This window comes from Pinus tabuliformis, chromosome 4_1 (genome assembly GCF_031772625.1).
Source record: "Pinus tabuliformis cultivar Carrire ecotype Pingquan chromosome 4_1, CPIR1, whole genome shotgun sequence".
Taxonomy (NCBI): Eukaryota; Viridiplantae; Streptophyta; class Pinopsida; order Pinales; family Pinaceae; genus Pinus; species Pinus tabuliformis.
Genome location: NC_142303.1, coordinates 338,061,880 through 338,080,344, shown reverse-complemented (window position 1 = coordinate 338,080,344; position 18,465 = coordinate 338,061,880). Strand labels below are relative to the sequence as shown.

Here is an 18,465-nt window from a genome sequence, read left to right as displayed (position 1 = left end):
AAACGCACTCATTGGATCTGGAATGCCTCCTCCAGCGTCACTGTCTTTGCCCTTCTCTCACTGCTTTGATCTTTGGCTCTTTCTCCAACAATTGACTTTTGCTACTCAGGAAATCGATCTGCCAAGGAAGTCAAACTACTTAAGTTTTTTCTCCATCACCACATCAACCTCCTCTTATAATCCTATGTTGGAGCACCGACAACCAAACTTAAAACATAATCGATGGCTAGGATCATCTCTGGATCGATCTATGTGAGTTTCTAGATAATTCTCGTCTTATCTCAATTACTACTTATTAATTAACCATATTCCGTAAGTTTAGACGTAGGAAATATTCAAAAAATGATTAATAATCTAATTGAGACAATTTTAGGTGGAATTTCAAGAAATGATTTATGGGTTTTGGAGATCTCATGTATTCTAGCTTCTCCACAAAATTTCAAGGCTAGAACACATTCGATGGTACAAAAACTAACCGAGAGGATCATATCTATCGAGGTGAAATTTTTTTATTCAAAATTTTCACTTTAAAAGAAGTTTTCACCTCAGAGATTTGATCCCTCTTGGGTTTCATTAGATCTGTGGTTAAGATGGATGTATACTAGTTGATAACTAAACTAAAATTTTGGAAGCGCTATTCCAAGCATATTAAGACTTGTGTCTATTTCAGAATAGACCTTTTAGAATTTTAATTTAAATATCAATAATTATTAGGTGGATGGTAGTGACTTAACCTATTTCTAAATAGGCCTTCTAGAATTTTAATTTAAATATCAATAATTATTAGGTGGATGGTAGAGATTTAATCTTTACAAAATACCCCGGAATATCTAAGTAGTATTCACACAAGGGTTAATATTTATCTCCAAGTTAACTATTCCTTTTCAATTAATTCAAATCAACTAGTAAAAGAAAATGTCATGTCAACATGTGTCCAATTAGACATGTGGTATTCATAAGCCATGATACTGTGACAAAGACTATTCACAAGGAGTGAATTTGCATAGTTAAAAATATTGTTACATGCTTTTTGGAATGTGTATATATATATATTTTAAATAATAATAATATAATAAAAATAGTTTAAAATAAAGTTATAATTTAGTTAATTTTTATGATTTTTTAAATTTTAGCAATGCAAGATGTATGAATGAGGTATTTGTTTATTTATTTATCTTTATCATAGATTGTTGAGTATAAGGATTTACCACTTCAATTTATATAGTTATGCTAGTTTATTTCTCAATCAAATTTTAAAAATATAATATATGTGTGTATATCCCTAATCTAACTTATCTAACTTACAGATAAAATAACCTTTTTTCATGATCCAAGGATGAGGTTGTGATTTCTTGTTATTTAAAATGTGTTTGATTTCTTGATATTTAAAATGTGTTTTTTAATGCATAAATGGATTCCACACCCTAAAAGACTTTGGAGCACTTGAACTTTACAAATTAAACAACTTCAATTTATTTATGATTCTTAAAAATCTTTACCAAATTTTGACAAAAACTAACCTAAGAAAAACCATTTTATTTATTACTTAAACTACACTATATATAAACAATTTTATTTTTATTTTTAAAACTAAAATTTATAATTTTATTTTTATTTTCAAAACCAAACTTTAAAGTTTCAACCAAGACTCTCCAAATAAAAGTCAAAGTCACATCAAATTTTGACAGAATTAAATTAAGAAAAATAATTTTATCTATTAGTTAAATTACACTATATATATATATAAACAATTTTATTTTGAAAGAAATAAAGATTTCCACAATTATTCATATTCTTGATTTCTCGATAGAATTGTGTATAAGATGAATATCAAGTCTAACATTTTTGGTGGATCTTCACCCATCATGACAGAGCAAAGAACATTGAATAATAACATGTTAGTGCTACTGAACTTTAAATAGAATTTTCTTTTTTAATTAGCGATTAGGGAAAATATAATAAAATATTCAATGGAGTCATTAAGGGTCAAGTCAATGGGGATACAAATTTTTTTGATTTAAATAATTAATAATAATTAAATTAAATGGGAGTTGTCTAACGAGGCGGAGGAATTGCCCAGACGGCCAAAAGTAGCCAAAATCCGGGTATGCGAATTAAATGATTAGAAATTTGGCCTTAGTGCCAAAGAGCGGATTACAAAAGGAGATTACAAAAGGAGTTGTCTTTAGTAAGACTTTTTGGAAGCTTTTCCGGTCAAATTTCTCTAAAATCCATGCGAATTAAATGATTTTATTTATTTTTGACAGAAAAGAGTAGTGGATATATTAGAAATTTGGCTTTAGTGCCAAAGAGCGGATTACAAAAAGAGATTACAAAAGGAGTTGTCTTTAATAAGACTTTTTGGAAGCTTTTCCGGTGGGTTTTTCCGGTCAAATTTCTCTAAAATCCATGCGAATTAAATGATTTTTTTTTTTTTGATAGAAACGAGTAGTGGATATATTAGAAATTTGGCCTTAGTGCCAAAGAGCAGATTACAAAAGGAATTGTCTTTAGTAAGACTTTTTGGAATCTTTTCCGGTGGGTTTTTCCGGTCAATTTTCTCTAAAATCCAATTTATTGAAATCGCAAGTTTGATAGCTAATTTCTGCACAATCAAAGCGTCCTAGGGGTTTTTCAGGGTGCTGAATCCAAATATGCAGTTAAAAAACCATTTTAAATAATACAAATCAAGATTTAACCTCAATTTTTCTCCATTACAAAAGGTGAGTCTAAATCCAGAAATGCCCAATAGCCTTGCAAGACCTTGACAATTATGTTTAGCTCACATCTCTTTTTTGTTGCTACTATGCGGTCAATTTCAGAGATTTTCCCAAGCTTTTGGATACAAATAAATTGATTTAACAGAAGGCAATAAAACATGACAATTTTTTAAATTAAGGAATTGACTCCCATATTTCCTGTCTTATTTTCCCAAGCTTTTGGATACAAACAAACTGATTTAACAAAAGGCAATAAAACATGACAATTAAGGCAATAAAACATGACAATTTTCTAAATTAAGGAACTGGCTCCCATATTTCCTGTCCGATTTTCCCAAGCTTTTGGATACAAACAAACTGATTGAACAAAACACAATAAAACATGACAATTTTCTAAATTAAGGAATTCGCTCCCATATTTCCTATCCGCTTCCGTAAGAAGGGCTGCTTTATTAGCTTCAGTGTCCACCTCCTTATTATTGGTTCTCAACACATGATAGTAATTCAAGTTTTGGAAAGAGTCTCCAAGGTCTTTCTGCGAATCAGCCTTGCTAGCCTTAGCTCCATTGACTAAATTTAATTTATTTATTATTAATTATTTAAATCAAAATTTTCTTTATGCCCCATTAAATTTAATTATTATTAATTATTAATTATTTAAATCATGTTTTTTATCCCTATTAATTTGATCTTTAACGGTTCTATTTTTTTATTCTATTTTTTTTAATAGTTAATTATTTATCATTCAATGTTTTTTGATCCTCGATAATAGGTGAAAAATCCATCCAAAATATTGAACAAAATATTAATCTTATACACAATTCCACATAAAAGAAATAAAAAAATAATTTTAATAATTCTTACCAATTTTATTTATTTTTATTTTTATTTTTACATGAAAAGTCCTTAACTTATAATGTATATTTATTTTTAAAACTAAACTTTGAAATATTTTTAAAACTAAACTTTAAACTTTCAACCGAGGTTAATTTTACTTTTAAAACTGAACTTTCAACTAACCATGTCAAAATAAAAGTCAAAGTCAAAGGAAATATAGTCGCGCTGATAACAAACAGGTTAGGTTTAAACTAGATTAATTACTTGTACTTCCACCACAAATACACAACATTAAAACAGAGATAAACCTTCTTGGAAAAACACAGATAAACCGCAGAGTATGCTCGTCGGTACTTAACTGTTAGACCATCAATCTGAAGGGGTTTACTATGATATGATATCGTTACAAAGCCATGGTTTCAAAGTTATTTCAGAAACCATTACATAATAATAATTCTGGCGAGCCCAGTGTACGAGTAGATATTATGCAGAGGAAGGAGAAACGCTTTTCCATGCGGGCGTCTCAATGCCTAACGGCTTTGTTATTTATTATTTGCAATTTGTCTAGCACTCTTGCATCAACAGGTGAGGTTTCTCCCCCTTCTTCACTTTGGGATAGTTTGTATGGATTTTTTAGTGTAAGACGGGCTTGGATATATTGATGCCAACAACATGTTCGATAATTCAGCTCATTCGTAAATGGTTGAAAATCATAACAACAATCGAGATCTGGTTCAGTTAGAGATCAATTACATCTAGATCCAATTAGTTAGATTGACCACTTTAAACATAGACGTAGGAGATTCCTGGAGATGTCCTGTTGGTAAATGAATCTGCAAAGTACTTAAAATAGACATGGAGGCATGTCTAATAATCATCCTGAGTCCGGGCAGTTCTGAAACAGTGGGAACTGGGGTTCGGGGAATACAATCGTTATGTCCGTCTTCTGTTAAATTTAAATACGAGGAAACGTATTTTAAGTTTGTGCCTACAGGTACATTCTACAACACAGGTAAAAGGCTATCAACTTTTCGCCAGTGATTCCCAGAAACCATTTTTAGCAGGGCTGGAAACCCGTTTCCAGTCGGCAGGAACCGTTTGGGAAGCTGCTCAGCGGTTATTAACGGTTTCCATAAACATCCAGGTGGCAGTTTCCTAAGCGTTTGTGGAAATTGGTGGCACTTCCAGCAAATTTCACTTTTGTTAAAGCTGCCAAACGCAAAATCTACGAGACCCTATTCTAACCCTAAAAGTGCTCACTAACCCTAACATGTAAAATAAAAGCCATTTGATGTGGAAAACGTAAGGATGATTTTTCAAAATATATCTGCAGACCAGCAAAAAGAAGAGTTGCCATCTCTGGCGCTTTTTGCTTGAAAATTTTTGTTCCTGTTTCTCAGTATTTCCTCATTTAATTTCAATAGCAACTATCTTTATCAAGTTTGTATCCACAGGTACATTCTACAACACAGGTAGCAGGCTATCAACTTTTCACCAGTGATTCCCAGAAACCATTTTTAGCAGGTTAGAAACCTGTTTCCAGTCGGCAGAAACCATTTGGGAAACTGCTCAGTGGTTTTTAACGGTTTCCATAAACATCTCTGTTGCAGTTTCCTAAGTGTTTGTGGAAATTGGTGGCATTTCCAACAAATTTCACTTTTGTTAAAGCTGCCAAACGCAAAATCTATGAGAGCCTACTCTAACTCTAAAAGTGTCCACTAACACTAACATGTAAAATGAAAGCCATTTGATGTGGAAAAGGTCCTATTATAAGTATGATTTTTCAAAATATATTTGCAGATCGGCAGAAAGAAGAGTGCCATCTCTGGCGCTTTTTAGGGCAAATTCGGCGAATTGTCTACAGAGAAGGCTGAATACAGCTGTACAAATCAGCCAGAAACCCTAGTGCGAGTTGCCGGAAGAGCTCGTTTTAGTTGCCAGTTGTTGGATTAGTGTTCCGGGGGGAGAGTGAATTGTTTTCAGAGGCAGAGGGAGGGTAGACGTCTCACTTGGAGGCAGTTCCAGGGATGTACGAAATTATCTGCGTAGGCAGTGTGCATTTCTGGACTGTAGAGCGAGCAGCAGGGAAGTGTGAGTTTGCCAAAGAGGGCCATATCAATTGCAAAGGAGGACAAGGGTATCTTCCAGTTAATTTTGCCAGTTGAAGATTGCCGGAGCCTAGCCAGTTTGGTAGGCAGATCATTGTACTCTTGAATTTGCCGAAAAAACCCTCACCTGCTGCACTGGTTTTCCCTTCAGTGTTTTTCCAGGGACATTTGTCCTATTAATTTGTTAATTTGTATGTGTGCGCATCTTCTCAGTTCTGTATTTTTATATTCCACAACGTTTTTATTGTGAATAATGCCTCAATGATTTATTCGTTGTTTGCTGAATAATAATACAGAAGACAAATAAACTTCCGACAGTTAGAAGATTAAACTCTAGTTGTTGCATTCAAGGAACTTTTACACTTCTTGGGCAAATTCATCATGTAGCTGCCAATTTTAACACTCCCTCTAAGCTAGTGTCTCATCATGAATGTATGTCTTGACATAAGAGAGCGGTCTAAAGCTCTAAGTGTCCAAGTGCACAGGTTGAAATTCAGTCAAGAATCAAAGGTGACACATAGTGAGGAATCCAAGTTTTACAATAACTCAAGGGGATCTAAAGTCAAATAAAAGTCACAAGTCCTTCGGACTAGGCAATAAAGCTCATAAGATCTATAATGTGTCATAGACTCCTCAATGGAGGTAGTCAAAGCCCATAATGGAAGAAGAATAATCCACAACCAATTGTTGGGGAGATCGATTTATCACAACTAAGTCCATGGCAATCACATTTGACCTTGGTAAAGATCACACACACCCTACTAGTCTCTAGGTCATGAAGCTTGACCTTGTGACCGGTAGGGTGTGTGTGATCTTTACCAAGGTCAAATATGACTGCCATGGACTTGGTTGTGGTAAATCGATCTCCCCTACCATTGGCTGTGGATTATTCTTCTTCTATGATGAGCTTCTCTTATGTCGAAAAATGTACACCCGTGATGGGATACATGGTACAACCGGAGATTCCTCCCTAGTTGAGAGGGAGTGTTAAAATTGGTAGCTACAAGATGAGTTTTCCCAAGGAGAAGCCCAACTACCCCAAGGAGGAGCCATTCTTATTCAAAGGAAATTTCATATTGGTAAAAGGAAATTTTCTATTTTGAGTTTGACTAGTCGGCCCAGTTGAAGATGACAAATCTCCGTGTTTCATTGTGCTTGGTTATCTTCTATTGTGTATTTATTGTTTACTGTTCTATCTATAATTGCTTATCTATTATTGGGGTGACTTAAATTGGAAGAAATTGTTTAAAGTGATTATTACAACATAGAACATTGTGAAAAATTAACAAATACAAGTACATCAAGTGACCAAATATACATTATGAAGATCAACCATAGTCACAAATTCAATAATCTTTCTTAACTAAGAAGGTATTCATAATCACTATCATAGGTGTTCTCAAATTGAACAAATTTCTCTAAAGAAAAAGGTTATCCATCATCACCAACATCATCTATCGTCAACATCCGCTAGTGGCCATATCCAGGGTGGTGCCAAACCCATGGCAATGTCATTAGCATATCAGAACTCACTCCTCTAGAGTGATCAATCCTCAAATCCCATGGCCTCTTCCTAGGCCAAAATGTTGAGACCCTCAACTAGCAAGCACTCAATCACCCTTCCTAGTGAGCACTTTGGGCCAAGACCTCACTCAACCCCTTCCTGGTTGGTGATCGGGTCTAGATGCTGAAAGGACCTCACTCCACCTTATCCGGTGTGTGATCAAGGTCCAGGACCTCACTCCACCCTTCCCGGTGTGTGATCAGGGTCCAGATGTTGAAGGACCTCACTCCACCATGCTAGTGTGTGATTAGGGTGCATGACCTTACTCCACCATTCCTGGTGTGTGATCAGGGTCCTCCTCTGAGAGACAATCACCCAACCCTGCCTATTGATCACTTTGGGTCTCTTGGACCCATTCTACCTTTCGAGAGAATGTCCATCCGTGCTGCAGACATATGAGCACTCCCTCTCAACAAGAGGGGTAATCTCCATGAGCCCCAACTTGTCTCTGAAGTACATGAACCTGTCTCTCGGCAACGACTTTGTCAGAACATCAATTGTCTGCTCATCAATGGAGATGTACTTGAGATTTATTGCTCTCATCTACTCCATGTCACAAATGTAGCAGTGCTTGATCTCAATATGCTTCGACTTGTCATGGAACAAGGGATTCTTTGAAAGTTTCACACAACTTTGATTATCACAGTGTATCATTGTCAGTTCAAACTCTTGGCCGAACAATCATGTAAACAACTTCTAGAGCCGTACTTCTTTGGTACAAACCTCATTGGCTATGATGTACTTTGCTTCAGCAATGTTGAGTGCAATCGAGCTCTATTTCCTACTCACCACGATATCATAGAGGATCCCAAACCGAAGCATACCCTTGAGGTACTCTTTCTATCTTCAACACTTCCTTTCCAATCAACATCCGTATATCCTTGAAGTTGCACATCCTTGTTTGCAACAAATTTCAAGCCATTTACTATACCATGCAAATATCTCAAAATGTGCTTTACTGAAATCCGACGCTCATGTCTCGGTTCAACCTGGAACTTGCTCAATGTGTTCATAACAAAGCATATGTCGGGCCTGGTATTAACTAAATACATCAATAAACGAATTAGTCATTGGTACATAGATGGATCTACCAATTTGGAGTCAGAGCCTCTTAACTTCTTCAAGTTAGTCACCATGGGAGTCGCCATGTATTTGCAATTGATCATACCAAATCTCTGAAGGATCTCTAACACATACTTTCCTTGACCAAGGAAGACTTCACTAGGTTTTTGCCATACTTCTAATCCCAAGTAATAATGCATCAACCCAAGATCCTTCATATCGAACTCAGAAGCCAACTGCTTCTTGCACTGAATGATAAGAGGCTCAACACCTGTTAGAAACAAGTCATCAACATATAATAATAATATCACAGGTGCATTCTTCACAACCTTAAAATAAAGGTTTGGATTAACATCGCTCTTGGTAAATCCCAGTCTTGTCAGATAGCTGTCAATACGAGCATACCAAGCTCTTGGAGCTTGCTTGAGTCCATACAAGGCCTTCTTCAACCTACAAACATGAGAATCCTTTCTGTATACCTTAAAGCCTTGAGATTTCTTTATGTACACCTCTTCTTCAATCACACCATTGAGGGAAGCAATCTTCACATCCATTTGGTGCAATTTCCATCCCAACGAAGCAACAAGAGAAATGATGGATCTAATAAAGGTGTACCTGACAACTGGAGCAAAGGTCTCATCATAGTCTTCTCCCTCTTTCTAGGAGAACCCTCTAGCCACGAACCGCGCCTTACGTTTGTCAATACTACCATCTGCAACATGCTTGATTTTGTATATCCACTTGGAAGTCACCACTAACTTCCCTTCAGTGCTTGGCACAATCTTCCAAACATCATTCTTCATGATTGATTGGTATTCTTCATTCATCACTTCCTTCCACATCTGCTGATTAGCTGCTTCTTCATATGTGGAAGGTTTTGCATCAATGAGTTTTGTCATGAGAGCTGCATAACTAGAAAACCTCTTGGGTTTCTTAACTTCTCTAGATGTGCCATCAAAAGCTGCATGTCCTTCTGCCTCTTTTAATTGCTCGAAGAGGTGTGCTACAACCCAATATAGGGAGGATGTGTAGGTGCAATGTAAGAAAGTTTGTCAACATTGTTACATGTCGGCTACGTTGAATTTATATTAATATGTTCAATTTATAAGAGGTAAAGGATTTGTACACATTTACATGTCAACCCAATTAAATAATGATAAAACGTTGAAAGTAATATAGAATCTAATATGGGGAGATGTTGTAGTGTTCGTAAAAAGTAAAAAGTAATAAAAAGAACAAAATTCAATTTGGTATATTGTAATTTTGTTTTTATTAATAAAATTACGAATAATTTTTTAGATAAAAGAAAATTGTAATATACATATCACATTAAAATATATAACATATAAGTAGTAGCTATAAGTTAAGATCCATTCTACTTTATAAATTAAAATAATGATTCTGTAACCATATTTAAATTTAATTAATAAGCACATAAAAGCTTTGATACTTATAATAAACTTACTATAACAATATGTTTAACAAATTTTCATGCTCGCTTTACCGTAGATATTATTAACTCGTAAATAGACTTTGTTACAATACCATGGGCCAATACCATAGTTTTAAAAACCCGCCGGCTTGAACTGGAAACCCGTCAAACCGGTCGATTCATTGGCTGACCAGGTCAAGTCGGCACAAAAACCCGGTTCATGCCTCCTCTTCGCTTGAAATTCAGAAAAACCGATCCTAACCAGCCGGTTTAGGACGGAACCGGCCAGTTTATGGTCAAACCGGTCGGTTCACTGCCAAGGTCAAGACAGACCCACACAGTGTAGTTTAGGAAGGTTCCATGGTGTTTTTGGAGGGAAAATAAGGGTTGTTTCCCTCCAAAAACACCCTCTCCAAACCTTTAAAAGGAGCTTACCCGTCTCATTTGTCTCACACATCTCATTTGGTGTTTTTGTGAGTTTGATTGGGAGCTTGGAGAGTGTTGAGTTTTTGCTGGAGTAGTGGAACAACATAGAGTTTGAGCTAAGTAGTAGTCATCATGCCTCCAAAAGCCAACGATATTGCATGGGTTCTTTGTGATATGATCGATGGCAAAATAATATGCAAATATTGCCAAAAATCTATTGCAGGAGGGGGTATTAATAGGTTCAAGCAACACATGGCTGGGATAGGAGGCCATGTAAAGCCATGTGGAGCACCAAATGAAGTAATAGGGCATATTAGGGCAGAATACTTTCAAAAGTTTGACTGAAGTCATTGAACCAATAGAGAAGTTTGTGACTCAAGCAGTTGCAAAGTTTGGGAGTCGAGACTCAACCAACTGAGTTTGATCATGATGAGAAGTTTCAAGTGATAATGTTGATCACTAATATCATATATGTAGATTTGTAGTAGGCCAGTGGCCCCATAGTTTGTAGGCTTTGTTTTTGAACTCGAGAGGCCATTTAGAGCCTCATTAATTATATCTTTTGTTGTTGATATGTATTTCACTTGGTGCCATTTTGATATATTCACCTCTACATGTTATATATATGAGCAAACTTTGCAGATTTTGTGTCTATTAGTTTGGAATCATGGTTTTAAATCTTAAAAATAGTTTTTTTCAATAGAAAAATTTATTTCATGTGTCTTTTAAAACCGGTTCATTGAGATCTAATCAGTCCCAGTTTGATTGGTTCCTGTTTGAAACTCAATTTATTAGGTGCACCAGTCTGGTCATCGGTTCTGGTTTTTAAAACTATGGCCAATACATGGCTCATCAATACCACATGCCCAAAAACCATCTCTCATTTCACAATAAAAATATTTTATAGATATTTTATTTGAATTTAATTTTATAATATTTTTGAAGTAAATCTAAAAACTATCTAAACCCTATATCATATTATAATATATAAGATATAAATAACAACTATAAAAAAAGACCCATTTTACTATATAAATTAAAATAATAATTTTGTAACCATATTTAAAATTCATTAATAAGCACATAAAAACTTCATATGTACAATATAATAAGATTTTCGACCATGGATAGTCATCCCCACTTTACCATTGATACTATTAGCTTGTAAATATGCCTTTTTACAATACCATGGACCAATACCGTCGCTCATCAATACCACATACCAAAAAACCATCTCTCGTTTTACAATCAAAATATTTTATAATTTAATTTTATTACATTTTTGGGCCGAGAAACACTCTACAACCCAATAAAATAAAATAATTTATAATTAGAATTATTAATTATTAATAATTAAACCAGCCTAGATCCATCTTAACTCTGGATCTATCAAGCTCCAAGAGGGATCAAATCTCTTGAGGTGTAAACCTTTCCTCAAGTTTTACCCCAAAAAAAAGGTTTGCACCTCTAGAGATTTGATCCATCTCGGTGCTTGATAGATTCAGAGTTAAGATGGATCTAGGCTCGTGTAGATCTAAGCCATGTTGGTCTCTTCTTTATGTTTGGAACTATGACTGGTTCTGTTGGATCTTGAGGCCTTTCTGGCCTTCTGGTACATTCTGTGGAACTTGAATGTTCCTCCCTTGAGTTCTCCTGCTTTACTTCATCCAAGGAATCCATGGAGACTTCCTTAGACTTCCAATATGCCACTTTCTCATCGAAGGTGACATCTCGGCTGACCTCAATCCGTCGTTGCTCTAGAATGTATATTCTGTAGGCCTTTGATGATTCGTTGTAACCAACAAGTATGCCTTTCTTTCTTGAAGGCTCAAGCTTTTTCCTCCTATCGTTAAGAACATGAATATATATAGGACAACCAAAGATTCTCATGTGACCAACCTTTGGCTTCTTTTTAGAGAATGCTTCTTCAAGAGTCATACCTTCCAGAACTTTATGAGGACTTCTATTTTGAATGTACACAACTGTCTGTGATTCCTCCCCCCATAAGAACAACGACAAGTCCAAATCATGCATCATGGCCTTGACAAATTCTTCAATGGACCTGTTCTTTCATTCTGCTACACCATTTTGTTGTGGATTATAGGGGACAATTAACTCCCTCTTAATCCCAACCTGTTTGCAGAAAGCAACAAGCTCCTTCGAGGTTAGATCCTAGTATCTTGATCTTTTTGCTTGTCAAGTTTTCCACTTCAGCTTTGAATTCCTAGAACTTGTCGAATACCTCATCCTTAGTCTTCAAGAGATATATCCATGTCTTATGGGAGAAGTCATTAATAAATGTCACATAGTACAACGAACCACCAAGCGATTTCACAAGCATCAGACCACATACATCAGAATGAATCAAGTCCAAAGCTTCCTTAGATCTGTTATCATTGTTTGGAAATGGTTTCTTGATGTTCTTCCCAAGAGCACAACCTTTGCATACACCATCATTCTTTATCTGCAGTTCAGGAACCCTTGACACTATTTGACTCAACTCAGGCAATGCTCTGAAATGAAGATGTCCATACCTTTTGTGCCATAGCTCACTTGGATTTATCTCATCATGTACTAGTGCTTGATCTGGTTGACTCACAAGTCTATACAATCTTCCATCACGAATCCCAATAACCTTAGCATCATCTAAATGAGTACTTTTCCATCCACAAAAACGAATCTATCTCCTTTATCTTCCAAACAAGAAACAAAGACGAGATTCTTTTTCAAACCTGGTACATAAAAAACATTGCTGAGATGTACATTGTTACCATATTCTAGCTCTATGGATGCCTTTCCAACTCCTTTGACTGCATAATTGTTATTGTCTCCTAGTTCAACCCTTTGAGACAACTTCTTTTCTATCATGCTTGAAAGATTCCCATGCTCTTCGGTCATGTGTCTTGATGCTCCACTATCTACCAGCCACATGTCATCATCATCTGCAAAGGAACTTGTCAAAGTAGAAAAGTAAAAGAAATCCTTATCACCTTTGGACTTCTTTGGTTTTTCATCTTCAACATTTGCTGCAGAAGCATGTTGTTTCCCTTTTCTCTTCTTGTTATTGACCATATTAGGACAATCTCTCTTGAAATGTCCATATTCTTGACAGCCATAACATTGGATCTTTGATAAGTCTTTCTTCTTCTTAGAGGAAGAAGATCCCTTTCCTGACTTCTTGTGTTGAGGTCCAAACTTCTTCTTTCCCTTGTTCTTGAAACAAGCTGCAAGGGCTTGAACTTCCTCATCTTGACGATCTCTAGTCATCAATCTTGATTCTTCTTGAGCACAAGATGTCCATAGTTGTTCAAATGTAGGAGCTTCCTTCCAACTACTTATACCTGCTGCAAAAGCATCCCATGATCTAGGAAGACCATTGAGTGTTGTAATCACTAGTTCTTGATCAGGAATGGATTCACCAATTGCTTGAATCTGATCTCTTATTTGTGAAATCCTTATGAAGTAGGAAGCCACAATGTCGTCATTAGTCATCCTTGTATTTCGAAGTTCATTCTTCAAGCTCATTGATTGACCAACATTCTTGATAGTGTAGAGATTCATTAGGGCATCATACATCTTCTTTGAAGTATCAAGTTTTGCAATGTAGGGAACCAAATGATCCCTAATGGAGTCCACTATAAGACTCATAGCAGTGATGTCATCCTCCTTGAACTTTTCTTTTCCCGCTTCATCTTCTGGTTCAATAACCTTCCCTTTCACAATGTCCAAAACTTTGTTCTTGGCAAGAAGAATATCTATTCTAACTTTCCAAGCTCTGAAGTTTGATGCTCCCTCTAGCTTGTTTTCAGATTTCATAGAGGAAGCCATAGAAACCAATCTACAAGAAGGACTTGAATAAAATGCTTTCTAGGGTTTTGTCAAGGTGATCTCAATGTTCCTTTCTTCCTTCACCAAAGCTCTAATACCATGTTGATTTTCTTAGTGCAATTAGGGTTAGCACAATATTTCTGAAATTCTGATAATTACTTTTGATGTAGATCTTCTTTTAACTTATTCCAATATATCATTCAACAATTATACTTCAAAAATTCAACCATAAAGAACAATAGAACAATAGAGATCACAATACACAAAAGAAGACAAGATTTACCCTGGGAAAACCCACTAAGGGGAAAAACCCAACAACCTTTTCAATAGAGAAATTCTTCTTGTTCAATGAGAGACACACCTAGAACTATGGTCAAACTTGGTTTTCTCTTCCAAGTCAAGTCACCTAATCTGATACTGCAATTTGCTCTACTTGTCTGACCCAGAATTTTGACCCTCCTGCAATTGACTGTTGCCACAAAATTTTGGCCTTGCAATAGTTGCCCCTCTTATCTAGAAAATTTCGGCCCCCTGCAATAGAATGCCCATAAAACTACGAATCACAGAGAGAGAGACTAGTCCACACGCGTGAGTTGCAAGAGAGAGAGAAAAGAGAGATTTTGGCCTTCTTCTTCCTCCTACATCATCCTTCTTGTCCTTCGCTTGCTTGCCCAAAAATTGTCTTGTGTGAGAGAGATTGAATGCCCAAGTGGAGGAGGAGGTGCTTCCTTTATATAGTGATCTGTCTAGGTCGAATGGGTGCCTTTTGGAGCCAGGGCCAACTTGACTTGGAGGGAAGCCGACTTGTCACTTTTGGAGCCAAAAATTACATTTCAAAAATTCAAATTTTCATCTTTAAAAAGTCGCAATGGGACTTTGACTCAAAATAAATTTTCCTTTGACTCTAGCATTTATAAATATGCTTTACAATGATAAATACAAGTACATCAAGTGACCAAATATACATTATGAAGACTGACCATAGTTACAAATTCAACGGAGGGGACCCTTTTGTTCTAGATTTTTACATGGACTTTGATGTGAAGATCTGGAAATTCCCATCCTATACAAAATGAAAAAGATGTATGCCCTTCGCGCCAAGGGAGCTGCCACACAAAAAACGTATCTCGTAGCACATCTAGATCTGAAAAAGGGCAGCCGCCCTAGCTTTGATTAACCCACCGCCTCCCATAATGCACCAAAGGCTTATGCATTTGCCCACATTAGTCACTTTCGGCTTGCATCGGGGATGACTCGAAAAGCCCTATCATTCGTTGCCCAAACAAATCCATTGGATTATTCCATCATCATCTCGTTCTACGAGAGAAAAAGCGTCTAGCCATGAGTTTTTCATGCAAACCAGACCTCTGTCAGCACTGCATGCTTCGAGGGGCTTGTTGAATGGGAGATCCATGTTAAAAATTGGGGCAGATTTCCCATGAGAAACCCTATTGCCCCAAAGGAAAGACCATCTTGCCCTAAGGAAAATTCAATTGGATAAAGGAAATTATTATTAATAGGTTTGGCTCTTCTCTTATTTAACGTGGCTTAAATCTACTTGGGCAAGCAATCTTCAAATCATGTGAAAATCTATTTAAATGATAATTCGAATTTGTGTTTCCCTCCAAAATACATCGGCTTCATTCATGTACAAGTTGGCCTGCCCTAAGGAACGTGTCCCTTCGCTCAAAGGATCAAGTATAAATTGCCAATCTCTGTGGCTCATTTGGAAACACAACTCGCACTCTGTGGTTTCTGTGTCTCTGTGGCTAGCTCGCACTATGCTCTATACTTTGTGATGGATCTCACATATACTCTGTGATGGATCTTGCATATACTCTGTGACTATGGCTCTCGCGCTATATGTGTTTCGCGCAATGACTACGACTCTTGTTCTTATATGGCCCACACATCTTCTTTATGGCTCATATAATTCTTCTATGTATCACATATGTTTCTATAACTCATTTCTCTGCATCACATATGTTTCTATGGGCTCACATTATAGATAGTGGGCTCACATTATACATAGTGGACTCGCAGAATACATCACAGTGGCCTCACATACATATCAAACCGTGTCTTGAAATTTTTGTGGTGGCTCGGTTATCCTTATACTATGGTTTGCATTGACAATGCCTCAAATTCTTTATATGGTATCTCTGTAATCCACATACATTGCTTGCATTCTATACTAAGGAATGCTCTGTGATTTGGCACACACTTGTTATCTCTGGAACTCGCATATCTTTGTGGGTCACATATCTCAATCTCTGTGGCATGCAATAAATTTCTATGGCTTGCATTGTATGGTTTGATGGCTTGTTTCAAATTTCAATGGCTTGCTTACATTTGATTCTCTAAGATCTTATCTTGATAAATGGCCATGACCCTTTGGCAATTCTCTTGACTATGTTGTATAGATGCTCTATAGGACTCTTATAGTAATAACGTAATATGGCAGTGATAGTAATTTTTGTATGGTGGTGACAATCTATAGTGATAATGTGATATGGCAGTGACCTAGTTTGGCAACTACGTTTGATATGATAGTGACTTTGGCATAACAATGACCTTTGATATGGCAGTGACTTTGCATGGCAGTGACCTTTGACTATGATAGTGACCTGTTTGCATAATAGTGACTTTGATGAATGATAGTAACAGAGACCTTGATATGGGAGTGACACTTAGATATATGCCAACATATGTGGCGTATGACAATATAGTGATGTATGGATAGTGACCCTGATGTAGACAATGATCTATAAGATAATGAGACAGTGATATATGTCACTCTCATGATTTACATGAAAATGACATGTGATAGTCATTCCTATGAGAGTGATAAATGATAGCAGTGATTATTGATAATAATATGACAATGATGTATGACTCATCTATATGATGACGATATGACAGTGATGGCAAAATCTTTATGACAACTACAATGAAGCATATGATGTCCTATGACAAAGTGATGTGCCTATTGCTGGATTGTCCTAATAGGACTAATGTGTTGGATATTGAAGGAAATATGTCTCATGATACTTTGTACATTGTATCTCATTTGAACATTTGATGAATATCTAAGAAGAAGAATCTAGTTGGGTTTTCACCCTTATAGGTTTTTGCCCTGGTCTCTGACCTAAATCCCGGTGTCTCGATTGTGCATGCTTTTCTTCTGTTGTTCTTTACTGTTCCGCTGCATTGGTGATGTTTATTGTTCTCTCTACATAATTGCTAATGATGATATGGTGTTATGGGGTGAATATAATATGAAAAATGTTGAAAAAGTTCAAAATTGCAATTATCTACAACAGAGAACAATCTAGCCCTAAAAATTAACAATCGGCATATCGTAAAACCCTCAGTGCGGTAGAGCTAAGACTACACTCAGAGCAACGGGAAGGCAACCAAATCTCCTCAAGAAAAATTGAAACCTGCACAAAATCGCTGCCATAGAGAGTGTTGTACGCATCAATCCCAGACCATGGCCTTCATTTGCAACCTGCAACCAAATCATAGTCAGCAACGATGACATATGGAGATTTACTGTAGCGAACAAAAACCCTAATGTTAGTCGAGAGCTCCATCACATTCTTCTCCAACCCTAAAAAAATAATAATTCACCTAATCGACCGAAATCCATAGGTCACATGACATACTTTGGGTGATTTGGTGCTACTAATTTTGCTGTTTAGTTTTTTGCTGCTATAGTCACATTTTACAGCTAGACAACTCATAAAAGTGAACACCTCCTCTCTAGGTAACTCCATATAAGGCACTGATCTTATTTTGGAGTTACTTGGCATTATGTTAGGGATTCTCCCTTGGCCATTCAGGGTGTGTCGGGCCTAAATGGCGGGGGCTTGGGCCGAGGTGACGATGGGTCCCTGTTCTGTGTGTGCCCATCCAACAGATTGCTAGGACCTTAGCAACACTGCTAATCGGGTCGGTAACAATATCCTTGTCTTTGTCAAACATTAAGAAGGGACTGCAAACTTGATGGTGTCCTCCAAACAGTACCTAGGTTTGAGAGGGCCCTGACTACATAATCCTGGAAGGAGCTTTGGAGTGAAATGCATTGTCTCTCCTAATATAATCCGAAAAATATCTAAACTCTCGACAATTTATGAAGGTTAGCCAAACTAGGAAAAACAATGCAAATGTAAAAGTGGAATAAGACAAAATGAGAAGAAAAAAATGGATTATTTAAAAAAGGAAAAAGAAAAAAAAGGAGAGAATAAGTCGTGCAATGGGAAATGGAAGGTCAACCTATTGGCCTTCCCATTACACTAGTTCTTCCTATTTCCTCTTGGAGTTTCACTCTCAAAGTGTTTTTTGGCCAAGGAGGTGTGGATGCATAAAGAGCATGAGCTACATTGTAAACTAGAGATTGTTGGAATAAGAACATTTAGCAAACATTCGAAGTTGGTTTTCATTTGGGTTGCCCGGGTGAAAATCTATGTTAAGGGTGTATGGAAT

The 18,465-nt window shown here is 36.5% G+C and overlaps 1 protein-coding gene across 3 annotated transcripts in view; it reads left to right on the top strand.

Moving 5' to 3' along the window:
- Positions 1 to 3,862: 3,862 nt before the first annotated feature.
- Positions 3,863 to 18,465, top strand: part of LOC149175657 (folate receptor family protein) — a 132,789-nt gene continuing 118,186 nt past the window's right edge. Inside the window, exon 1 of one of the 3 annotated variants that reach the window (XR_016258019.1) lies at positions 3,863 to 4,142. Coding sequence is in view for 2 of the 3 variants with exons in the window: in XM_089419733.1 (XP_089275859.1) it covers positions 3,971 to 4,142 (172 nt within the window). In the remaining variant the exon portion in view is untranslated. The remainder of the gene's footprint in view (positions 4,143 to 18,465) is intronic. The other 2 variants (XM_089419733.1, XM_089419732.1) reach the window with 2 other exon arrangements.